The sequence below is a fragment of the Manis pentadactyla genome, chromosome 9 (assembly GCF_030020395.1).
Source record: "Manis pentadactyla isolate mManPen7 chromosome 9, mManPen7.hap1, whole genome shotgun sequence".
NCBI lineage: Eukaryota > Metazoa > Chordata > Mammalia > Pholidota > Manidae > Manis > Manis pentadactyla.
This window is the reverse complement of record NC_080027.1, coordinates 74,453,381-74,474,356: the sequence shown is the minus strand read 5'-3', so window position 1 is coordinate 74,474,356 and position 20,976 is coordinate 74,453,381. Positions and strand designations below refer to the sequence as shown.

The 20,976-nt window shown below is 50.8% G+C and overlaps 1 protein-coding gene across 2 annotated transcripts in view; it reads left to right on the top strand.

The window, feature by feature from the left end:
* ABTB2 (ankyrin repeat and BTB domain containing 2) overlaps nt 1-20,976 on the top strand; it is a 172,992-nt gene that overhangs the window by 131,924 nt on the left and 20,092 nt on the right. For both annotated transcript variants that reach the window (XM_036891687.2, XM_036891685.2), the window contains exon 3: nt 2,881-3,094. In XM_036891687.2, coding sequence (XP_036747582.2) covers nt 2,881-3,094 — 214 coding nt within the window. The remainder of the gene's footprint in view (nt 1-2,880; nt 3,095-20,976) is intronic.

Genomic DNA, 20,976 nt, shown 5'->3' with positions numbered 1-20,976 from the left:
GACTCAGGGACCCCACATAAAGTCCTGGCTGGTTCACTTACTGGTTTTGCATCTGGGACAAATCATTCAACTTCTGTGAGCCTGTTTCCTCATCTGTAAAATGGAAATGCCCTCCCCATGGAAGGAGAGATGAAATGAGATTTTGTCTGTTTTCTTGTCTATCATGAAGCTTAGAAAATATAAGGTGACAGGGAAAAAAATCCCCCAGGGAGAATGTTTAGAGTGAACAGCTTTCTTTGGCCATAAATGAGGGTGCAGAGCAGTGTGATGCCTGATCAGAGTTGTCTGCAGGCATCTGTCTATAGGTATTTTGGTCTTTGAGAGAAACTGACGGCACGCAGCTGGGTCTGCAGCAAAGTTTCCAGGGACCACCATCTTCCACTGCCATTCTGCTGCTTTTGTGGTTTCCCTGAATCTTCAGAAGCCCTCTCTCTGTACTTGGCTTCCCTTTAGGGAACCCGTAGGAGTCGTTTCCATTTTTTTCTTGATTTTCTTGCCTGCATTCTGGCTGGAAATGTGCTACCAAAGAGTTCTAGACCCATAACAATAAAACAATCATAAATACAATTAAAGATAATGACTTCTACCTTGTTAAGCCTTTGAAATGATATTTCAACAAAATCTCTTTGATACTATCTGGGAGTCTTTGACTTCTCCTTGTGGTCCTGCAGTCCTGCCAAAAGTTACGACATTTAGACCTGGAGAAATGGGAGCCAGGTTTCAACCTACTGCCACCACCTTCTCTGTATAACTAGCTACTGTGAGACGGGCTGGCCTTGGGATTGCTGATGTCAGTTTCTACTACCCAGGCACCCAAGGGCAGGGCTGAGATCTGGCATTCTAGGGCTTATGCTCCTCTCCTGGGAAGTGTGGGGCGGATGTCCTGGAAGGAAGAGCACCATGGGAGGGGGCCTGAAGGATAGAGGAATAATCACATTAGGACAGTAATAATAATGGCATCGTATTTAACCTTTCCCAAGTACTTTGTGTCAAGCATAATGTTAAGTGCTTTTACCTTTGTTCTTGGTTTGAATCCTCACAATTTTTAGGTTAGATACGATTATTTCCATTTTAAAGATAAGGAAACCAGGGCTCTGATAAATAACTTATGTAAGGCACACAGGTTGGAAGTAGCAGATCCCTGATTTGAAGCCAGGCATGTCTGACTCTGAAACCTATGCTATTGTCCGTCCATTTACCTGGTAATTCTCAAACCAGACATTAGATTGGCTAAGGGAACTTTTATAGAATTGTTCACAGCTGCCTGGGTTTTGCTCCAGACCAATTAAATCAGCATCTTGGAGATGGGAGCCAGGTGCCAGGAACTCACTGTCCTCAGCCTGCTGGCCCTGGGGTTTGCCAAGAGGGTTTGTCAGGAGGCACACAGGCAGCTGAACTACAGCCACAGAGATGAGCAGAGTTGGGCCTGGAGAGAGGGGTGAGGACCTGGAGGTGGGGGTAGAGAGACTCTTACTGGCGGAGGTCTCCAATTCCAAGAGTGTCACGGTGTGGCTGGGGCTGTCATAGGGGAACCTGGCAGCTAACGGGCTCAAGTCAAGCCACACCAAAAGCTTATTTTAAAATGAAATAAATATATAAGGCTGTTTTTTCATTCTCCAAATGTTTGCTGAGCATCTTTTATGCAGTAGACCCTGTACAGGGTACCAGGGACTCAATGGAACAGCATACCAGACTCACAGAAGCTGTATAATGAAGGTTAATGGAATAAATGAATGGATTGGTTCTGCCATACACTGAGTGACTCTTCACTTAGCAAATCAAAACCTGCTCATTTCTCCTGCTTTAGAGTCAGCCTTGTCCAGAGGCATTCTCTAGAGGGGCTATCTATAGGGAATTGCCACAGATGGGGGGAAGCTGACCCCAAAGGAGGCCCCCTAAGTTCTCAGGCCTGAAGAGAATGGAAAGGCGGCTCCACTTTTCCCAGAACAGAGGGGCCTGCAAGTGCCTGGGGCCACTCACCCATCCTTTCTCAGCATTGTGGCCTCACACAATGATGGGACGTTTCCTGTCCCATACTGGGAGGATATTGAAAAGACATGGGCAGAAACACAGCACAGGATATGGGGACCCGAGGACCCCACAGACCAGCTGGGCAGGCCTGGGTCACAGTTCAGTTCATGGGCTTTGGAGCCAAACAGGCCTGAATTCAAATCTTGAGTCTACCATTTACCAGTCACATGAGCTTGTTGAGTCAACCTCTGTGCACCAGGGTCTCCTTGTGACAAGGGAAATGCATGTGGTCAGTAAATGTCTATTTGCCTGATAACCCTCAATTTCATCATCTGTAAAATAGGGATAAAACTTGACCCCAGCATTGTAAGGACCAGATTAAATCTATTTCTGGGAAATTGGACACCCGGCACATAGTGAGCACTCGGTGGGCAACGGAAGCAGTAGTTTTACATGAGGTAATGGAGATGGAGGTGCCTCCTCTGCTGAAGTACCCAGGCTTTGCCCAGGATGCACCGGGGAGAGTCACCACACAGCCTGCTGCTGGTTGTTAGAGGCTGGGAGGAGAGGCCCAGAGAGGTTCCCTTGGTCAAAGAGCTGGGGAAAGGCCCATGGGGTGGCGAAGAGAGTGGGGATGTTGGAAAAGAAACCACATTAGCATAAGGTCTGGAGGACCTGGGCCCTGCCAAGTGTTTCATTCAGCTGTTAAGGCAAGACTGGAAATGAAAGGGAAATGCAATTGTTACTGTGTGTCTAGGTGACAGTTTCCACTCCGGCTGTTGGCTCTAGCATAAACAGTAATTATGCACAGGGAAAGGAAGCTGTTTCTCTTTGGCTATGAGTCCTTGGAAGAATGTGGCTTGTGCACCCAGATTTTGTTTTCTTCTCTCCTTTCTGCCCTCCTACCAGGTGACCTGGTCTCCCGTGCCATGCACCACATGCAGGGGCGCCACCCCCTGTGTCCTGGCTCCAGCCCTGCCCGCCAGGCCCGCCAGCCACTGCAGCCCATCACCTGGTCCCCCGATGCCCTCCACACACTCTACTACTTCCTGCGGTGTCCACAGATGGAGTCCATGGAGAACCCCAACCTGGACCCGCCAAGAATGGCCCTGAACAATGAACGGTAGGGATCTTCACACCTAGTGGGGCATACCACCCAGTGTGTGCTGCCTGACCAGCTAGGTGAAAAAAGAGCCCTGTGCCCATCTGCGTGCCTGTGAGGAGGTGGCTGGCATGTGGTGGGCTAAGAATGCAGACAGTTGAAGGCCTGGCACGCGAGAGATTTTGTCTACTCTGGGCTATTGTTGCATGTGGGAGTCACTGAGGCTCAGAATGGGCTTGGGCCCCACTGCCTTACCAGCTCTAGCACCCACTTCCTGGGCTCTGTGAAATTCAGTTGCCTGTGTTATGAAATGAGGTGTTCACGCCTGCCCAGAACGGAGGCAGTGAGAATCACGTGAGCTAGTGCTCTGAGGAAAAGCACTTAGTGTCTGGGTGGTAACTAGCCCTCTGTTACACCACAGAGGGAGCCGGCAGCTCCTGATCATGCTGATGTCACTGTTATTTATCACTGTTAGGAATCTAAGGTGTTTTACCCCCTCCAGCTGCCTCACAGACTGGACACCATAGCTTTGGCAGGTTATTTGGTCTCCGGCAGGTTAGTGGCTGAATAGCCCCAGGATCCGGGCCTGCTGATCCCAGTCTCGTGCTCTCTTGACATGGCCCTAGCCCTTTTCCAGCTGGAAGCAGGCTGCTAAGAAAGGATGTGCAGTTTTACACTGCATAAAAAGGCCCTGTGAGGGGCATAGTGGGGGACACACATGAGGCCATGTCAGCTTGATGACTGGGTGCCTTTTCTAACAGGTCTTACTCAGAGGGCTGCCTTTAAAAAATTGTCTGCCTAGAGGGGAGGCTTTTTTATATGTTGCCTAAATATCATGTATGCTGGCATGAGCCTCACCTGGAGGCCACCCATGACCATCCAAGTCAGGGTCTGTCCGTGGCTTACAAGCTGTGAGCAGGCCCAGGGAGTGGGAAGGGCTTGCCTTTGCCTTAGGGAGTCCTGTCTGTGTATATTCCCCTGCACAGCAGGCCCTGGGGCAGGGAGAGCACCGGGTCCCAGAGCCTATCCTCAAGGAAGGTGATCTGAGACCCTAACACAGAGAATGCCACAACTTTCCCAGCCACACCCCAGGTGCCCACTGTGTCTGGGTGGCACTGGTCTCATCACCTTTGTGGTCCTCACGCCCACTCCACAGCCCTGCCCCACTCCCCAGTGGCCCATGTCTCCACGGTCACAGGAAACAAAGGAGCAAAGGTAGGTTCCTGCACCCCAGTTCATAAAAACAGGCATCAGGAAAACACTGGAAGTCCTGCAGACACACAGGAAACATTGAGAGCTGGGGATATAGTGGCCCAGGAGTCAGGTGGCCTGGGCACAAACAGCGACTCTGGCATTTGTGGACCTTGAGACCTCTGTACAAGGTTCCAAACCTCCCTGAGCCTCAGCCCCCTCAACTGCAGACATCAGGGTGGTCATGGAGCAGCTGCAAGGATAATAATAATGAACATTTATTGAGCATTTACTATGTGCTAGGCCCTGTGCTGAGCACGCTACACATGTGCACTCGTTTAATGCACGACTTCCAGAAAGCAGATGCCTTCACAGGCCCATTTTATAGATGAGTAAGTAGAGGCAGAGAGAGATTCAGTAACTTGCCAAGGTCGAGTAGGCTCTGCTCATAACCATTACACAAGACTGACTGTCATTACAAGAGCCGTAGAGGTATGGTGGCCCAGAACAGACATGCAGTGGTGGGTGCTGCCACAGCTGTAATTATTCCTGGCATCAATGTGAGATCAGCATTGTCTTCTTTCTCTGGCAGATGGACAGTGAGTGCAGGCCCAAGGTGGGTCACAGAGCAAGAAGGCAGCAGGTAGAGGCCCTGGGCATCCCGAAGGAAGCACCAGCAGGGGGGTGGAACGAGCAGACAGGCCCTAAGTGTCGGCTGTTTCTGCTTTGTGGAGAAACTGTTGTGGTTGCTGGATTTGGCTGGGAAGGAGAAAGGGCAAGGAGAACATCTGGAGGGGCAGGTGGGGGAGGAGGCGGCTTGCTTCTTCCCGGGGGATCCCTGAGGGTGCTAGACCAGGCCTGGTCACAGAGCAGAGGTGGCTGGGGGAAGAGGACAAGAAGCCTTCTTTGGGCCCAGCCCCTGGGCTGGGCTGCCTGGCCCTCTGGCTGGGACCATGACTGTCGGCCGGGAGGCAGGCCAGGGAGGTGCTCCTCTGCGGGCGTTGTGCCTGGACGCCTTTGGATGTCTTTGTGGCTGTGCTCTGGTTTCCTACTGGGAAGATTCTCAGCCCCGGGTGCTCTAAAGCACAGCATCAGAACTTCTGTATGGCCACGTTGTTGTCTATATGTGATTGTAGTAGCTCCAGTAGTAATATACACACGTGTGTATGTTTAGATAGCTCATTATTTAAAAATCACCACTGTGTCTGTGGCACAAAAAAAGTGGTAGCCAAGGCATTTTTCCATGAGTCATTTCAAATGAGTATTAGACACATGAGAAATTGGAGCCACCATTAGGAACAAAGAATCCAAACATTGCAGACTTGGGCACTAAAAGGAGGACACCCTAAAAATACCCAGGCCAGGAGACAGCCTGACCACTCTCTGGTGGCCCAGTTCCTGGCTGCTCAAGCGGGTCCTGCCAAGCTTGGACTCCCCCACTGGGGCAGGCCCGGGAGGCCTTGTGGAGCCTCGCTGGCCTTTCCTGGGGGCCCCTGAGCTCATATGCCCCTGCAGGCTGCACTGCATGTCTCCCAGAGGCACTGATCCTGTAGCCTCACCAGAGCTCTGGGGAGAAACTCTTCTTGGGTGCAGAGGAGCTGGGGTTTGCTAGAGCTTCAAAGTGACGGAGCTTTTCTCTTGTGTATCTTAAGATGTCTGTGTGCCTCTTTCTCCCCCCCCACGTCACCTCATTCCTCTGAAATTCCTCCCTCTTGTCCCACACAGGAACATGGGGCCAGATCCACCCAGCAAGAACTGCACAGAGCCTCTGATTTCAGGTGTAATGGCCAGTGTGTGGCCCCAGAGGCCTTCTGTTTGGGGTTGGGATAGTCTGGGGATTTCTGGGTCTGTTGGGGTAAGCAGCCTCTGCCGCTGCCTTGCACACTGGGCCGAGGAGCTCGGTTTGGTGGCATGGGCTTGGCCCTCAAACTGTGCTAGTACATTTCGGTTTTGGGGAAGTGACCCTTCTTCCTTCCAGTTGGGGGCTCTGTGTGATTACACCTGTGCTGATACAGGGCCCTCATCCTTCCTGCATGAAGCTGGTCACAGCATTCCCTGCTAAGCCACATGTCGCCTCTGCAATGTTCACTGGGGCCTTCATCTCTCCTTAAGGGGCCCTTCTCCCCAAAGCCTCTGCTGTGGGTTTGGGAGAAGAGATGGTGAGAGGAGGGAGTTGTAGAGATAGCAGGAGCTCCGGGTGGCGAGTCAGGGACCGGAAGGCACCCTAACATACATACTGCCGTGTGCCGCCCCGGGGAGCCAGGCAGCAGCCGGGCAAAGAGCCCAGGCTTTGGAATGGAGGCCTGGCTCAGATTCTTCTGCACAGGCCCCTCCATGCCTCATGCTCCTCATCTGTAAAATGGAGGACAAAATAAGGTAACATAAGTAAAACTAGGCAGCTCTTCCTTTCAGAGGGCATTTGTGCCTACTTCTGATTCTTTGGGCAAGGTAGGTGCTGGCATTGGGTCCATATTACAAAGGCACGCACAAGGCAGGGGTGCAGGGGGCACCTAGCTGCTAAGTGGCTGGGCAGGGATTCAAACCAGGTCTCTCTGGCCTGAAAGCCATTGCCCTTCACCATGTCAGGCTACAGCTTTCCCCCCTGGCTACCAAGACCAACTCTAAAGCTCTGAGACAGCCTGGGTGGGTCTGGCCTTTGGGGCCACCGCCTCCCCACCTGCCTCTCAAGCTCTCCCAGGATACCTCCCTTACCACGCTGGGAGGACCTCGCAGACAGAACCTCCCTGTTCCTTCCCAGGATGCCTTTCTTGCTGGCAGCTTGCATTACAGGCACCAGCAACACACGAGGCAGGGTCTCAAACACAGGATTAGTCACAGCTGCCGCCCTGCAGGGCATGTCATCACCCAAGACCAAGCTCAGAAAGTGAAAGAACTTGCTGTCAGAGATCCAGGGTTACCCAGGGAGATGGGGGAGCCTCCCTCCCCTGAGGTCCAGAGGAGAATGGACAACCATCTGTCTAAACATGGTCCTTGCTAGTCATGCCTAGAGGCAGAGGGATGGGTTAGCTGGAATAGTATCCTGGGCAGAGGGTACCGTCTCAGTCATCTTCCTCCTGGAAATGAGGAGTTTGGGAAGGGGGCACCAAAGGCTGTGTAGACATGCAGGAGCAGCCAGAGGTCTGCCAGCTTGCTAGCAAATTGCTGGAAGAAAACTTCATCAAGCAGAGGCCCTGGAGAAAGATACAGTTAGAGGTGCAGAGGTAAGTGGGGGTAAACCGTTTTCTGCATTAGATCCCCAGGTGCAGGGGAGCGTGAGCTCACCAGTGGTACCCCCAAATGCATCTGACACCACTAGCAGCAGGAAAGCCAGACCCTTGAGGAATGTCTGAGAACACTGGGAATGACGGTGGACCACTTGCCCTCAAACTGGTCCATTTGCTTAAGCCTTAGGCCCTGGCCTCTTGCTTTCTTTTCCCAGCCTGTGCAGTACCTCTTCCTGGAGGAGGACACAGTCTGATGGCCTGGGCCTGCTGGTGTTCAGGGCACCAGGCTAGCAGGGGCCTGGGAGCCTAGCTGGAGTCTGATTTGAGATGGAGCCTAGAATGTCTGCTGCCACGATTTCTTAGCCAACCAGAGCCCTATCTGAGGGGGGAGCTGCTATTCAAAGACATGCATTTGAGATCTGACTTGGCTACTTACTGCTTTTAGATCTGAGTTGCTACTTCCTGCTTTTAGAGCCTTCAGCCAATCCCTTAGTCTCTGTAGAGCTCAGGTTCTACAGACAACTAACATTAGTCTTTACAGTCACCGATAAGGTGTGAGGGCTAAACCAGTTAACACCACTTTTAGAATGGTACAGGGGACAGGTAAATGTTAAATATTAGCGACTCTGATTATTAAGACAATTATTTATATTAGATAGAGGAACAGCATATGCAGAGACTGCGAGGCAAGAAGGCACGTGGTACCTAGGAGAGGCAGAAAGGAGCCGCGTGGCAGAGCCCAAGGACGAGGAAACGGGGTACAGAGGGAAGCTGCAGAGGGAGCGGGGACCTCAGGGCCCATGTGAGAAGAGGCCTCAGCTGCGGCCCACACAGCCCTGCCCTGGCCATCTAGCTCTGAGGTTCCTGAGACTGGCTGGGTTTTGCTTGTCTCTCCCTACACCTCCCCTTTCAGCACCTGAGCCCCTCAGAGTGAGGGGAGCGGGAGGCTCCCCAGGGCCCCTCCCACGCTGCTGGCCTTGATGCTGCGAGGGGAGGCCATCCTGCCACCCCGCCTGGGCCGGTCTGGTGTGCGGCTCTGCATCGCCAGCGGGTTCAGAAGTGCTGGCTTGATTGCCAGTCTTACTCCCCAGTTCCCCTGGAAATTTTGCTGAGGTTACTGGGCCTACTCAGAGGTCGAAGCCCTTGTCCAGGTGAGATCTTGGAAGAAGATAGTATATGTCTGGTCTGACTGCCCTGTTCTGCGTCACGCTGACCAAGAAGTTTCCCAAGTGTGTGAACAAACAGTATTTGGACGCGCTGGAGCCAGTGAAGGTGTCAGTGCTCACAGTCCCATCCACTGCACCAGAAGGCCATGCCTGTGGCTTTGGGGACTGCTGGAGGGGGCACGGAGTCCATCAGCCTCTTCCCGCTGCCTGCTAGCAGGTGGTCTGACCTGTCGGCTTATCTCTCCAGGCCTCTGTCTCCTTATCACTGGTAGATGGGGGAGATCATGAGATGGCCACTGGGGTAAACTAGGTAACCCGGTACAGCACTTAGCTCAGTGCCTGGCACGTAACAAGTACTTATTAAATGGTGGTTACCATCCTCCTCCTCCTCATGATGATCAGCGTGTTTAGATGACACGTTCAACATGCAGAAGAGGCTCTCATTGACATGGAATGACATTTCGTAAATGTGGTTCTCAGCTGGCATCTGGGTTGGTAATACTACTGCTACTAAGACAACTGTTAATGCTACTTACATTACTAATATAACCGACCACTACTACTACTAATAGTAATAATTAGCAGTACAACTGCTATTACTACGACTTACAAGTCACCACTCCCACCACTAATCATGACTAGCATTATAGAGCACACCGTAAGTGACAGATACCATCTTACTTAAGTGCTTTACTTATTAACTCACATTTCTTCCTGTAGTTCTGTCATCAGTGAGGAAGGGATAGAAGAGAATTGTGAAGAGCAGCCTAGTGATTGAGTCTCCAGCCTAATGAGGGAGGCAAAAACAAGATGGAAGAAAAAAATTAGCAAACCCACCAGACAGTGTAACAGGAAGCTTGGTTGCATGATAATGCGTTAGTTTGGCCCTCAGGCTCTGCAGCCTGCCTGGATTCAGTCCCAGCTCTGCGGCTTTTGAGCTGGGTGGCCTCAGGCATATCATTCAGCCTGTGTCTCAGTCTCTCCTTAGCAGGAATAATAGTGCTGACCTCAGAGGGGTGTTGGGGCTGTTGACTGGGTTAATCTCCACAAAGCACTTAGCATAGCGTCTGGCATACAGTGTGTACCATTTGTCATCATCGACGTCTTCAGGAAGATTTTGAGAAGGCTGGAGTAGTGGGGGGATGGCAGAGAACAGACTGGCGTTGTCACTGGGCCTCAATGGATAGCCACAGGAGGTTGGGACAGGTGGGGTGGCTTGAGCAGCAAAAACCACAGAAGGACTTCTGTCGTTTCAAAATGCATATTCTGTGACAAAAATGGATCTACATTTTACAAACACAAGAATTCGGTGGGTTTGGTTTGCTGTTTTCAGTTGCCACTGATTGGTGTGTATCTAGGCAAATGCGTCGGTGGGGCTCAAGCATTTCCTGGTGAAGTGTATCCTTCAAGATGGCATGGGGGGAGCCCTCCTCCAGCTCTGTAAACAGAGCAAGTCTCATTTCCTCTCTGATCCTCAGTTTCCTCCTGTGTAAAGTGAGGATCCGAGCAGTGCCTACTTCCTGAGGGTGCTCCCCAAGTCCTGGGGAAATGCCCCCAACACCAGTGAGGCACTCGGCTGGAGAGGCACCTCTTTGTTCCATTCCAGATGCAGACGGAGAGGAGCGTTGCCCCTCAGATGAGCATTTTACATAAATGGGAGATGCCCACCGATCGGCTGTGTGCTCAGTCTAAAGAAGTGGGCTCGTTAATCTTTTGCTCAGCTTGCACAAGTGTTTTCATATCAAATAATAGAGATGATGGCAGTGGTGGCTTTATGCTACTGGCTTGTGGTTCCCTTAAATACCATTTCAAGATTTGCAGTGTTAAGCTTTTTTCTCTCTTTTCCCCTTCCTCTTTTTGTGCATTAAATTCCCATCTGTTTACCCAAAATGGGAGGAAGAGAAAAAGGAATAGCTGTTGGGTGGATTAAGTTCTTGATGCCACGTATTCCCGGGCTGGTGCCTCTAGTAACCTCTGATGTGGCCTGTTGGTGGTTTGCAGTGCTCACAGGGAGCTTCCCTCCCATGCCAGTCTCTCCATCACTTTACCCACTTTTATTTTCTTCAGAGCACCTTCCTTTATCTGAAATTACCTTACCCTTAGGCACTTTTTACTTGTTTGACTGCTCCCCACCTCACCCCTTTAAAATATCAATGCCACGCACCAGCCTCCCCCCGCCCCCCACTGCTGTGTCCCCAGCACATAGAGCAGTCACTGGCACCCAGTAAGCTGCTAAATGTTCTGTTCAGTTAATTCAATAGGCTGTAGAGCCTAAAGGTTGGGGTCTTTGGAGTCAGAAAGACTATGTATGATTTGGGTGGGGTCTTTGCTGGGCCCTTTACTAGCTATGTGACTTTGGGCAAGTTATTTAATTTCTCAGGCCTCTTCCCAAGTTTAAATGGAAAAGGATTGACCCACTACCAAAGGTTTTTGTAGGAATCAGATTAGGTAGTACAGTTAAAGGACTCTGCACAGAGTAAGCTCTTCAGGAATGGCAGCTGCTGTTACCAGTGTGATCACTGTTTCTCTAAACCTAGCAAAGGACTAAAATAACTGAATAGTGTTTAATGCATAAATAATCCAAAAAAATGTGAATTTAAAAATCACTTCTATGCAAAATGCATGCTTTCTCTCCCTCTCATGTACCTGTCCTTCAGTCCCTGCCCTTAATTCCCTCTAAACTCAGCCCTGACAGTAGCCAGGGAACCAGGCAAGTAACAAAGAAGATGAGGTGGACCAGATGTCAAGAAGGACTAATTAAATGAGGACCATTTTGGACAGAGACACATATAAAGTTTAGATATATCACAACCCAGCACACAAGAATTTCAAACAACTCTAAAAACGGTATCTCATCCACCCATTGGTTCACAGACCAAGTAGACTGAATATCAAACACCCTCTGAAGTAATGGTGTCCCGTGTCCCTGGCCCCTTACCTGCTGGCTTGGCCTTAGTGTATATGCGTCCTGGGCTGCCATTGCCAAGTGTTAAGCTTGGGAATGATATGATCTGATTTATTTTAACATGGGCTAGAAGCACCTACACAAAGCTTTACAATTTATAAAGCACTTTAAATATACAACTCTATAGGAGATCCTCAAAGTAGTTCTTGGAAGAAGCTGTTACTACACCCATGTGCAGGTGAGCAGACGGAGGCCTTGGTTACCTGAGATCAGGCCAAGTTCGAGTTCATAGGAAGGGGCAGATTGGAGCTCCAGCAGGGAGGTCCGATCATAGTAACACAGTATGTTCTCATTGTCCCGGGTGATACATGAAGGCAAGACCCTAGGAGCCAGGCCTCCTGGTTGGCACCCCCTCTTCCCTGTACCCAATGTGACTCGGGCAGCTTGCTCTCAAATACTCAGGGCATCATCCCAACACACTTGAGTTCACTGGTTGGAGTGGCCAGCCTGAGGGTGGGCATCTGTCCGGCATCTGAGAAGGAGTGAGCCGGGCCCTGGGAGCAGACAAAGGAAGAGGCAGTGCCAGATAACAGGGGATGGAGGCAGGACAGGACCCTTGCCCAGCCTTGACAAGGGCCTCCAGGGACCGCCTGTTGCGTCTGACTTCCTGCCCCATTGTTGGGCCCACCAGTCCACACAGAAAAGGGGAAGACTGGGAAAGGCCAGGCCGGGGGGGCTTCATTCACTTGGAGTGTTTGTGTAATGGCACGGCCACAATCCCTTTTGTCTGCGACAACGCCAGGTTCCCAGCCAGCGCCCCAGTGCTGGGAAGTCCCAAAAGCGAAGGGAATTGAGTTTAAAGAAGGCGGCTCTGAGGCTGAGCTGTTGACTGCTGACACAGAGGCTGGTGGCAGGACAGAGCTCGGGTGATGTCTGCAGTCAGGCTGGGCTGGTCTCTGGTCTGCTCCTACTTGACTACCAGGCAGCTCTTCAGATTTCACTCCTTCCGTAAGACCAGGCGTCTGTCACTTGCCCCCCAGTCCCCCTTTGCTGCCCCCTTTAGTATTTGAGATTTGGGGGAAGAAGCCTCTTAAAGAGTCCAGAGCATACCCCCAAGGCTTTGGGACCAAGCCCAGTTCCCCTCTGACTTCAGAGCTGCTAAGGCTGTGCAGAAGCTAGAGTCTGGGGCAAGCGTGAGGGGCCACGGATGTGAGCCTTGCTGCCATCAGGCCTGCCTTACAGTTCTCTGCTGGCCAGCAGGCTCAGGGCATCTCCTGGATGGACATTGGGCTCATGAAAGACACCAGAATCTTTTTCTTTTTTTCTTTTTAGAGCAAGACAGATCATCATTGGCTAGCTACATGATCTTAGACATGTGTCCAAAGCCCTCAAACCTCAGTTTCCACATTTATAAATGCAGTCGCATAATTATACCTCCCTTGCAGAGTGGCTGTATTAAAGCGTAATATATACAGAAGGACCTCATGCTTACTTGGCACATAGTAGGCCCTCAGCAGTGTGGCTTTGCTGCTCAGAAGCCAGTGCCAGAGTCTTCCTAAGGCTATAGTTGGGGTGTGAATGCAGACACTGCATTCAAGTCCTGGGAGCCTGCACCCTCTTTTCCTCTTTCTCTGGATGGTGTGGAAGGCACCACACCACAAGGAGGAGCATGTATCAGTGGCCAGGTTGGTGGCCCTGGCCTATCTGGCTTCCATATGTCGTAAGAGCTTGTTGTCTCCTGTCAGCCATCACAGATGCCAAGCATGGGTGAGAAAATGGGTCTCTTATACATTATAGTAGTGAGCCCTGTAGGTGAGGAGTGGCCATTAGGCCAAGTGAGCCACACCCCACCGGAGCAGCGAGAGGCCTGCTTTCACACTACCCCTTGCCAGGTGTGTGGGCAGCAGTGATCCCTGGCCTGCTGGACTAACTGCCTGCCTGCCAGGCTGACACCCAGGGGGGCTTTGGCCTGAGAAATGGGCCCAGTGCCCTGAGTTCTCCCTGCTGTGTGAGACACGGTGGAGGGGTGGTGCCCTCTGTGCAGTTTCCACTGGAATCTACATCCTCTTGCCTGCATAAGATGCCACCCTGGGGCCGAGTCCAGTTACCAGAGACAGATGGCTGTGTCCCCTCCACTGAGGCTCAAGGCCACACTGACATCTGCAGAACCACGTCTGCTGTCTCCCCGCTGTGAGAAGCCTCCGCCCAACATCCTTGCTGCCTCCCAGGAATGGCCTTAGCTCCAGTTGATCAATCTCCCCCCAGGAAACTGGTCCTGAGTAGAAAATTCTCCTTTGAAATGGTTATCTTTTTATTGGGAAGTATTTTGTGTTTTCCCGAAGAGAACCATTTGCCATACCCAAGCCAACTCAAGCCTCCAAGAAATGAGCCCAGCAGTTTGCCAGTTTACATTCACCTGACTGCAAACTCTGGGCCTGCAGAGAGTTCTGGAGTAAAAGCAGCCCCCTGCAAACATACTCGCAACCAGCGGGCTCTGCCTCCAGGAGTGAGAAGTGTGCTGTGCACTTATAAATTCAAAGATTGCACTTCTAACAGTGGGCTCCTGGGCTGGGGGACGGGAAACGTCAGCAAGCAAAGCAGCCTCAGTCTTCAAAGAAATTACATTCTGAGAAGAATGATTACAAATGGGTCAAGCCCTGTGAGGGTGCGGGCCTGGCGGGCAGCACGGAGACCGGCTTCAGGCCGGGTGGGCAGGGAGGGCCCCCACTGCCTGCAGGCACCAGGCAGAGGCACTTTGCTCAGGTTGCTAACACTGGGGCGACCAGATGTTCCTGCTTGCTGAGCCTGTCCTAGTTTACTTCCACTGTCAGTGCTGCTGCTTAGGATTCCTCATCCCTCTAAAAGTGGCCCCGTTTACATGTTCTATGGCTACTGTGCCTCATACTCATCACCCCTAAGATGAAGGAGACGGACGGGCCCAGAACGTGGAAGGCCAGTGTATTAAGCTGAGGTGGTGAAGCACACTATTCAAGAGCTTGCACGCTGCAGTCTCCTGCCTGGGCCCACCTCCCAGCCCTGCCAGTACTGCGTGACAGGGCACGTCATGTCACCTCTCCAGCCCTCAATTTCGCCACGGGTAAAGTGGGGACAGTAACATACCTGCCTCAAGAAGTAGGCATGACAATTAAGTGAGTCAATAGATGCAAAGGCCTTATTAAGACAGTGCCAGGTGTGTAGCAAATGCTCTGTGTTAGTTGTTAGTGTTTGTCCTTTACTCCTGGATGCCTCCAGACCCAGGCCAGGATGCCCTAATGGTCACACAGTTGACCTCCCATCCCACTGCCCGCTTCTGGCTCCCCTGGGGCCTGAAGGGCACCACTGGGAAGAGGCAGGGAAATGGCTCACAGCCGATCATGACTCAGTTGTATTCTAAATTCATATCCATATGCATATCTGGGTGAGTGGTGGCTTTTCTAGTGCCTTTAATCTGTACCAGATGAGTTTTAATAAGAAAAGTATATTTCTCCCCAGAAAGCCCCAAGGGCTGCCTCTGACAGAAGTCACCTGACCCCATGCAGAGATTGTGCCTTGGGCCAGCCCTGGGTTCTGAGGCAGCATGGCCACTGGAGAAGACAGGCCTGGGGGTCAGACAGGAGACGCCCGCCAACTCTCTCGCTAAGCTGGGCCAAACCATTCTGGTTTACCAAGCAATTCTAGAAAAATAATTAGTCCAAGATGTGAATCGGACTAGAATTGCTCCCTTTGTGCTGGGAGTGGGCCCTGACTGCAGTGGGACAATGTTGGTTTTATTCTCCATGGGCGTTTTGGCTTGGTGTTAGGCCACAGTGGTTGTCCGGGAATCTCAGGGAACCTGTGATGAGGGCCTCCGAGCCAGCAACGGCAGAGCCAGCCTTGACCTTCCCAGAGAAATCTCTGCTTGTGGAGCTGTCACTTGATTGGGGAAAGCTTGGCACCTTCCTCGTGGTTTTGCTCTCCATCCCCGGCCCAGACAGCACGGCTGGAAGGGGTGTGGGAGCATGCGCTCCACAGCGAGCTCCTGAGAAAGGTGGACGCGGGGAGATTGCCCCACGCTGTCCACTGCTCGGCAGTGGCTCCCACTAGAGGGAGCACAAAGTCAGTGGAAGAATTTAGGGCTGAGGGTGAGATGTTCTGCACCCCCGCCCCCCGCCTTGACCATCATCTGCAGCTCTCTGGCTGGCCCCTGTGAGATTCCATTCCTAGACTGGGGTGCTCACAGGCTAGGTGGGCTGAGTTTATAGGGTGATGGGGAAATCTCTTTAGTGTGTGGGCCTAAGGCATCATGGACCTCCCTAAACCCCCCCAGGCCTGCTTCCTGGAGCCCTCTGTGCCCCCTGCAAGGGTGGAAGTTAAGAACTGCAGCCCAGTTTTCCCAGAACTGAGTTCAGGCTGGGTCTCAAGGCCTTATCCAACCAGTGGGCATATCCAGGGTGTGCCCAAGTGTCTGTACCCAGTCCCTCATGGGTGGGCACAGAGGAGACATGCCTGCAGGTTGGAGACAGAAGCACAAGGCCTTCTCATGCCTGAGGCTCAGGTCTTATGGCCTCCGGCTCCAGGCTTGTGCCCCATCTGCCAACCTGACTTTCTCGAGAGGCCCCTGCCCACCTCAAGGAAGAACAGAGCCTGCTTTGAGCTGGAAATTGGAGGTGTTTCCTGTTCCGTGTTGTTAAGACATTGCTTATAGGACTGTAATCCCAATAAATTATGTGCTTGCTGAGTGGGGCAGGGTTTATTTTTTTTCCAGGCTTCAGGGACCTCTTAAAACCAAGGCCTTAAGAAGTTTATTCTCTTTCATTTTTTTTTAACAGGAAAAAATGGCTTTTGCAGGCCTGGTCCTGTCAAAGGGCCTTATGAGACTGTTAGCTTGATATACTCAGGCTCATCTGTATGATTAATTTAAAGAGCCATGAAGAGAAGCTGAGATGTGCCATGTGGGTCTGGTTTCCCTGTTGCTGCTTAACTGGCCCTCTGACCTTGGAAAAGGCACTTCGCCTCACTGGGTCTCTGTTTCCTCTTCCAGCAAATGGGAGGAGTTGGTCTGAGAGTTCCCACCCTCTTCATGTAAAGACCCATACATCAGTGTACTTCCTGGACTCCTCAGCGTGACAGTAGTTGTTCTTTTATACAAAGACAAATGCTCCCAGTCTGGGATGCTTTTAACTGGCTGTGTCACAGCAGTGACTTGACTGACTGGATGCATTTGCGCTCAGGCGTGTGGATTTTAGGTTAGGCCACCACCAGCCTTTGGGCATGCAGGGGGTGTGGGTCCTTAGCAGGAATTCCATGCCCACGCCCCTCACCGTCTCACATGTTCGTGACCCCCCCCAGGTATGTTCCTTGTCACTGTCCCTTTCCCTGGGCAAGGTTCTTGACTGCCAGGCCCAGGGCCTGCACGGCCAGAAACAGTTTCCAGATCGCACCTGACATAGTGGTTGTGTTTGTTTTCTTGGCTTTATGAGCTGGATGGAGTGGGTGGTGGGCAGTTGGCTGGCAGGTTTCTGCAAGCTTTACATGTTTATAATTGCTAGAGGGCTAGTGGGAGAGAATTGGCTGGACTTGAAGAAGGCCGGAGCTGAGGCATTTAACAACCAGCTTCCTGTAGCCTTTTTAGCTGTTAGGTATTTTCTCTGTCAACAGATACTGAAGTAGTATTAATAGTTAACCATCACTGAGAACTTACCATGTCCTGAACACTGTGCTAAGTACTTTACGTACATACGTCTTATGAGGTAGTCCTTTTATTTATACCCATTTTGCTGATGGGACAACTGAGAATAAGAAAGGCGAGGTATCTTGTGTAGGACCACAATTTAATTCTCTGTGAGTTCATTGGATTCCAACCCAGGGGTCTCGTTCCAGGGCCCACACTCTTGATCACTGTACTGTTGATACAGTTATTGGCATGTAGAGTCTGTGAAACAATAGCAGAAGGTGTTCTCACAATGGAAAATATCTAGAAACCCTGACTTAACCCCTTCTTTAATAGAAAAACTGGCCCAAGGAGGGTAATGATCTACCCAGGGTTACAGAGCCAGCTCAGTCGCTCCTACAACAGTAGAGCTTTATCCTGTGAGGATGCTGTAGGGAAGGGGCTATAGGACCCTTGGATCCCCAGGCTGGGAGTGTGCATGCAAACCATATACCATTCTACAAATGGCCCAGACTGTGTGCCACCAGGGGCAGAAACCAGCCCCATGTCCACTGCCACCCACCAGTCTGAGAGCAGCTCTATCTTAGGAATCTGCTACATTTATCTAAGGCAATGATTCTCCAAATATTGTCCTGGGATCCCTGGGGTCCCAGAGACTTCTTGGCAGGCACAGGGTCAAGATTATTTTCATGATAATAAGGTGTTATTTGCCTCTTCACCTCTTGTCTCACAATGTCTAGGGAGTGTTCCAGCTGTGTGACAGGAGATGATGGTATTGCTCTGTTGGCTGATGAGATGTGAGCTTGTGTATTCACATGTTTTAACCTTTTCTGATTTAATTACTGATACAGTAAATAGCAATAGAGTAACACATGTAAACAAAAGCTCTTTGGGAGCCTCAGTAATTTGAAAGGGGATCCTGAAACCAAACACTTGAGAACTGCTATTCAGAGGTACTGGACCCTCAGCAGCAGAAGGGCAGAACAAAGAGGGCTCCTTCAGCCCTGCCCCGATCTCCCTGCCTCTGGCATCGTAGGCACTAGCGCTCTGGCATTGAAGGCTTGTGGCCAAGTTCAGTCTAGGAGAAAAGCAGGAAGAGGGAAACAACCTTTTTCTTTGGGAAGGAACAAAGCAGAGAGATGCTTGGGACAGTGTGTACACGGGCCATTCCCAGCTCTGCTCCTCTGGAGCCCTTCTCACCCTGCAGTTAGGACGCAGATGCAGCCCGCACAGATGGGAGTTTTCATAGGGATTTTCCAGAATGTCCAGTAATGCAGGCCAGCTTCTCAGTATGCCCAGTGGACTAGATAAAATTATCAGAAAGGAAATAGTAGCCTGAAGCCCATAGGCCAAGGGAAGGATGTTACTGAGAAAGTCCATGAATTGCTTGGCACTTTACCTTCCCACAGACCACAGGCCAGGGGGACAGGTAGGCCGAGGAGAAAGGCCTGAAGAGGTCAGTGTAGGGGCTGGCCCAGCCTTGTTTGTGGGCAGGTGGGCACTATCTCCCACCCCAGAGGCAGAGGGACAGTCTTAACCCTAAAGAATTTATATATGTTGAGAATATTAATCAGTATTCAATTCAGGAAGGAGAAACCACCCTAGGTATTTTAAACAGGAAGGGATTTGGTACAGGGAATTCAGGGCCAACAGAATACAGAATCATTGGAGGGGCTCAAGGAGCAGGTGTAAGGCTGAACTTCCCGGAATGCCTCCAAGGGACAGGGCAGAGCTCGTCCACCGGTGGGTTAGGGGTGGGGTTTGTGCCCTCTGAGACAGCCCTTGGAGCAATGATTCAGTATTGAAACTGCAACCAAGAAGGCTTTGCTGTTGCTTTCAATAGCACTAGCTCTGCCTATGAAGGCTCCCAGGAAGGGGAAAAATGGACACTGGAATGCTTAGAGGAATTTAACAAGGAAGACCTCATGTTTCATGACCAGGATTGCTAGTAGAAACTGGCAAAAGGGGCACAAAGGTGGCCTCTGCCTCACATCCATTTACCAGATCTCACATACTACATCTCAGTGGTGAAACCAATTTGCAGCCAGAACCTGAGGTGCAAAGGAGCCTGGGAAATGTAGTTTTATACTTTCCATATCTCCTACTGAGATAATAAAATGGAGGCTGAATGAGCCAATTCCTATTATTTGTCCAGCAAGGTTACCAGTACTGCATCCTGTCATGTGAATTCTAAGTGGCACAAAACAGAATGAATCACGCCACCATCTGATTCGATTTTATGATTTCCCAAGTTCCCTCTTGGATTTCCCCTAGTACAGCCAGGAGATGCCACTTAGAACTTTAACAACTACACTTGGCACTTTGTCTTGGCTGTTGATCACAATAGGAAGAATTGTTGGCAAATCCACAAACTGTCTTTTTGCTTATGCTTCAGTCTCCAAGGCTGGTGGTTTTGATAAAGTCTTCACCGTGGATCAGAAGGACTGATATGTAAAAGTGTATCTCCAAGCTTGCCTGCTGGCATTACAGTGTAAGCATTTTAAAATCCAAGAATATTTGGAGAACATTCAAATGGGCATTATGTACAATCAAAAAAGATCTTGTAAACATAGGAGTAATTCACAAAGATATTGTTGGTCCTTCCTGCATTCTACAAGATCCTCCATCGAGTCCTGGCTACCCAGTCTAACAAGTCAACACTACGCCCTTGAAAAGTATATGCTATTCTTCTCTGTACAGAAACAGGAGTTAGCCCAGCGTTGAAAACTTGGATGCATTATACCAAGTGTCTGATGCTCTGCCATACTTTTACATTCAGCCAACATTTATTGAAGAGCTATTGTGTGAGTACCCATGCTGGTCATATTTTGGAGAACACAGGGTGAGGATGGCATCATTCCTGTCCTCAGATGAAATAGCCTAATCAGTTAGATGGGACACATACATGGATAGAAAAGAGAGTTCTAAGGGATCCTGGAGCAGGAAGAGCTTATCTTTGGGGAGAGAGGATCTAGGAAAGCTTCTCGAAAGAAATGGTATTGGAACTGAACCTTGAAGAATAGGTAGGATGTGGGTGGGCAGTGATGAGAGCTGGTTCCTTCTCTTGAGGAAGCCGGAACCGGCGAAAGTGGGCTTGAGAGCCCTGAATAGCCGGAGGTCTGCTGTGTCCTAGTGAGCATGATGAGCCAGGACTGCAGAGTAGGTTGGGGGGACATTCTGGGCATTCTTGAAGGCCAAGACTAGCCAGGGTCTCCTGGTCCAGGGCCACCTCCTCACTGCACCGATTGGCATGCTCAGTGCACCGCTCAAGTGACTCAGACCCAAATATATTTTCTGAAACGCCAGAACCAGAACATCAAAATAACTTCCAAAGGAACCACCATCAAGCTCACATCTGCTTGTCTTGTCTAAGAATAAATAAATAAAAGTATCCTTTACCCTCAAGGAGAGAAGCTTTTAAAACTTTGAAGCTGACCTAAGCTTTTGGAGACCTAAGATAAGTGTTGGGAGGGCAGTCACCAGTTGATTCCCTACAGTGATTCACTTAGTACTGAGGAGAAAGAATGGAGGTCTTTTTCTGGTAAAAGTATTGCTCTGCATGTCTAGGGGAAAGATGGCAGTGAAAGCAGAGGCCTAACACTCAAGAAGCCCTGGGAATCAGGGTGTGGGGTGTGCAGGGGGCCTGTCTGCCCAAGGCGTAGTTTAAAGGGAAGGGTGCAGGGGTGGCAGGCAGCAGGAGCAGGGGAGGCGGGAGGCTAACTCCAGGGCTGCCCTTAGAGGTCGCAGCCAGGTGGGGCAGGGGCCCA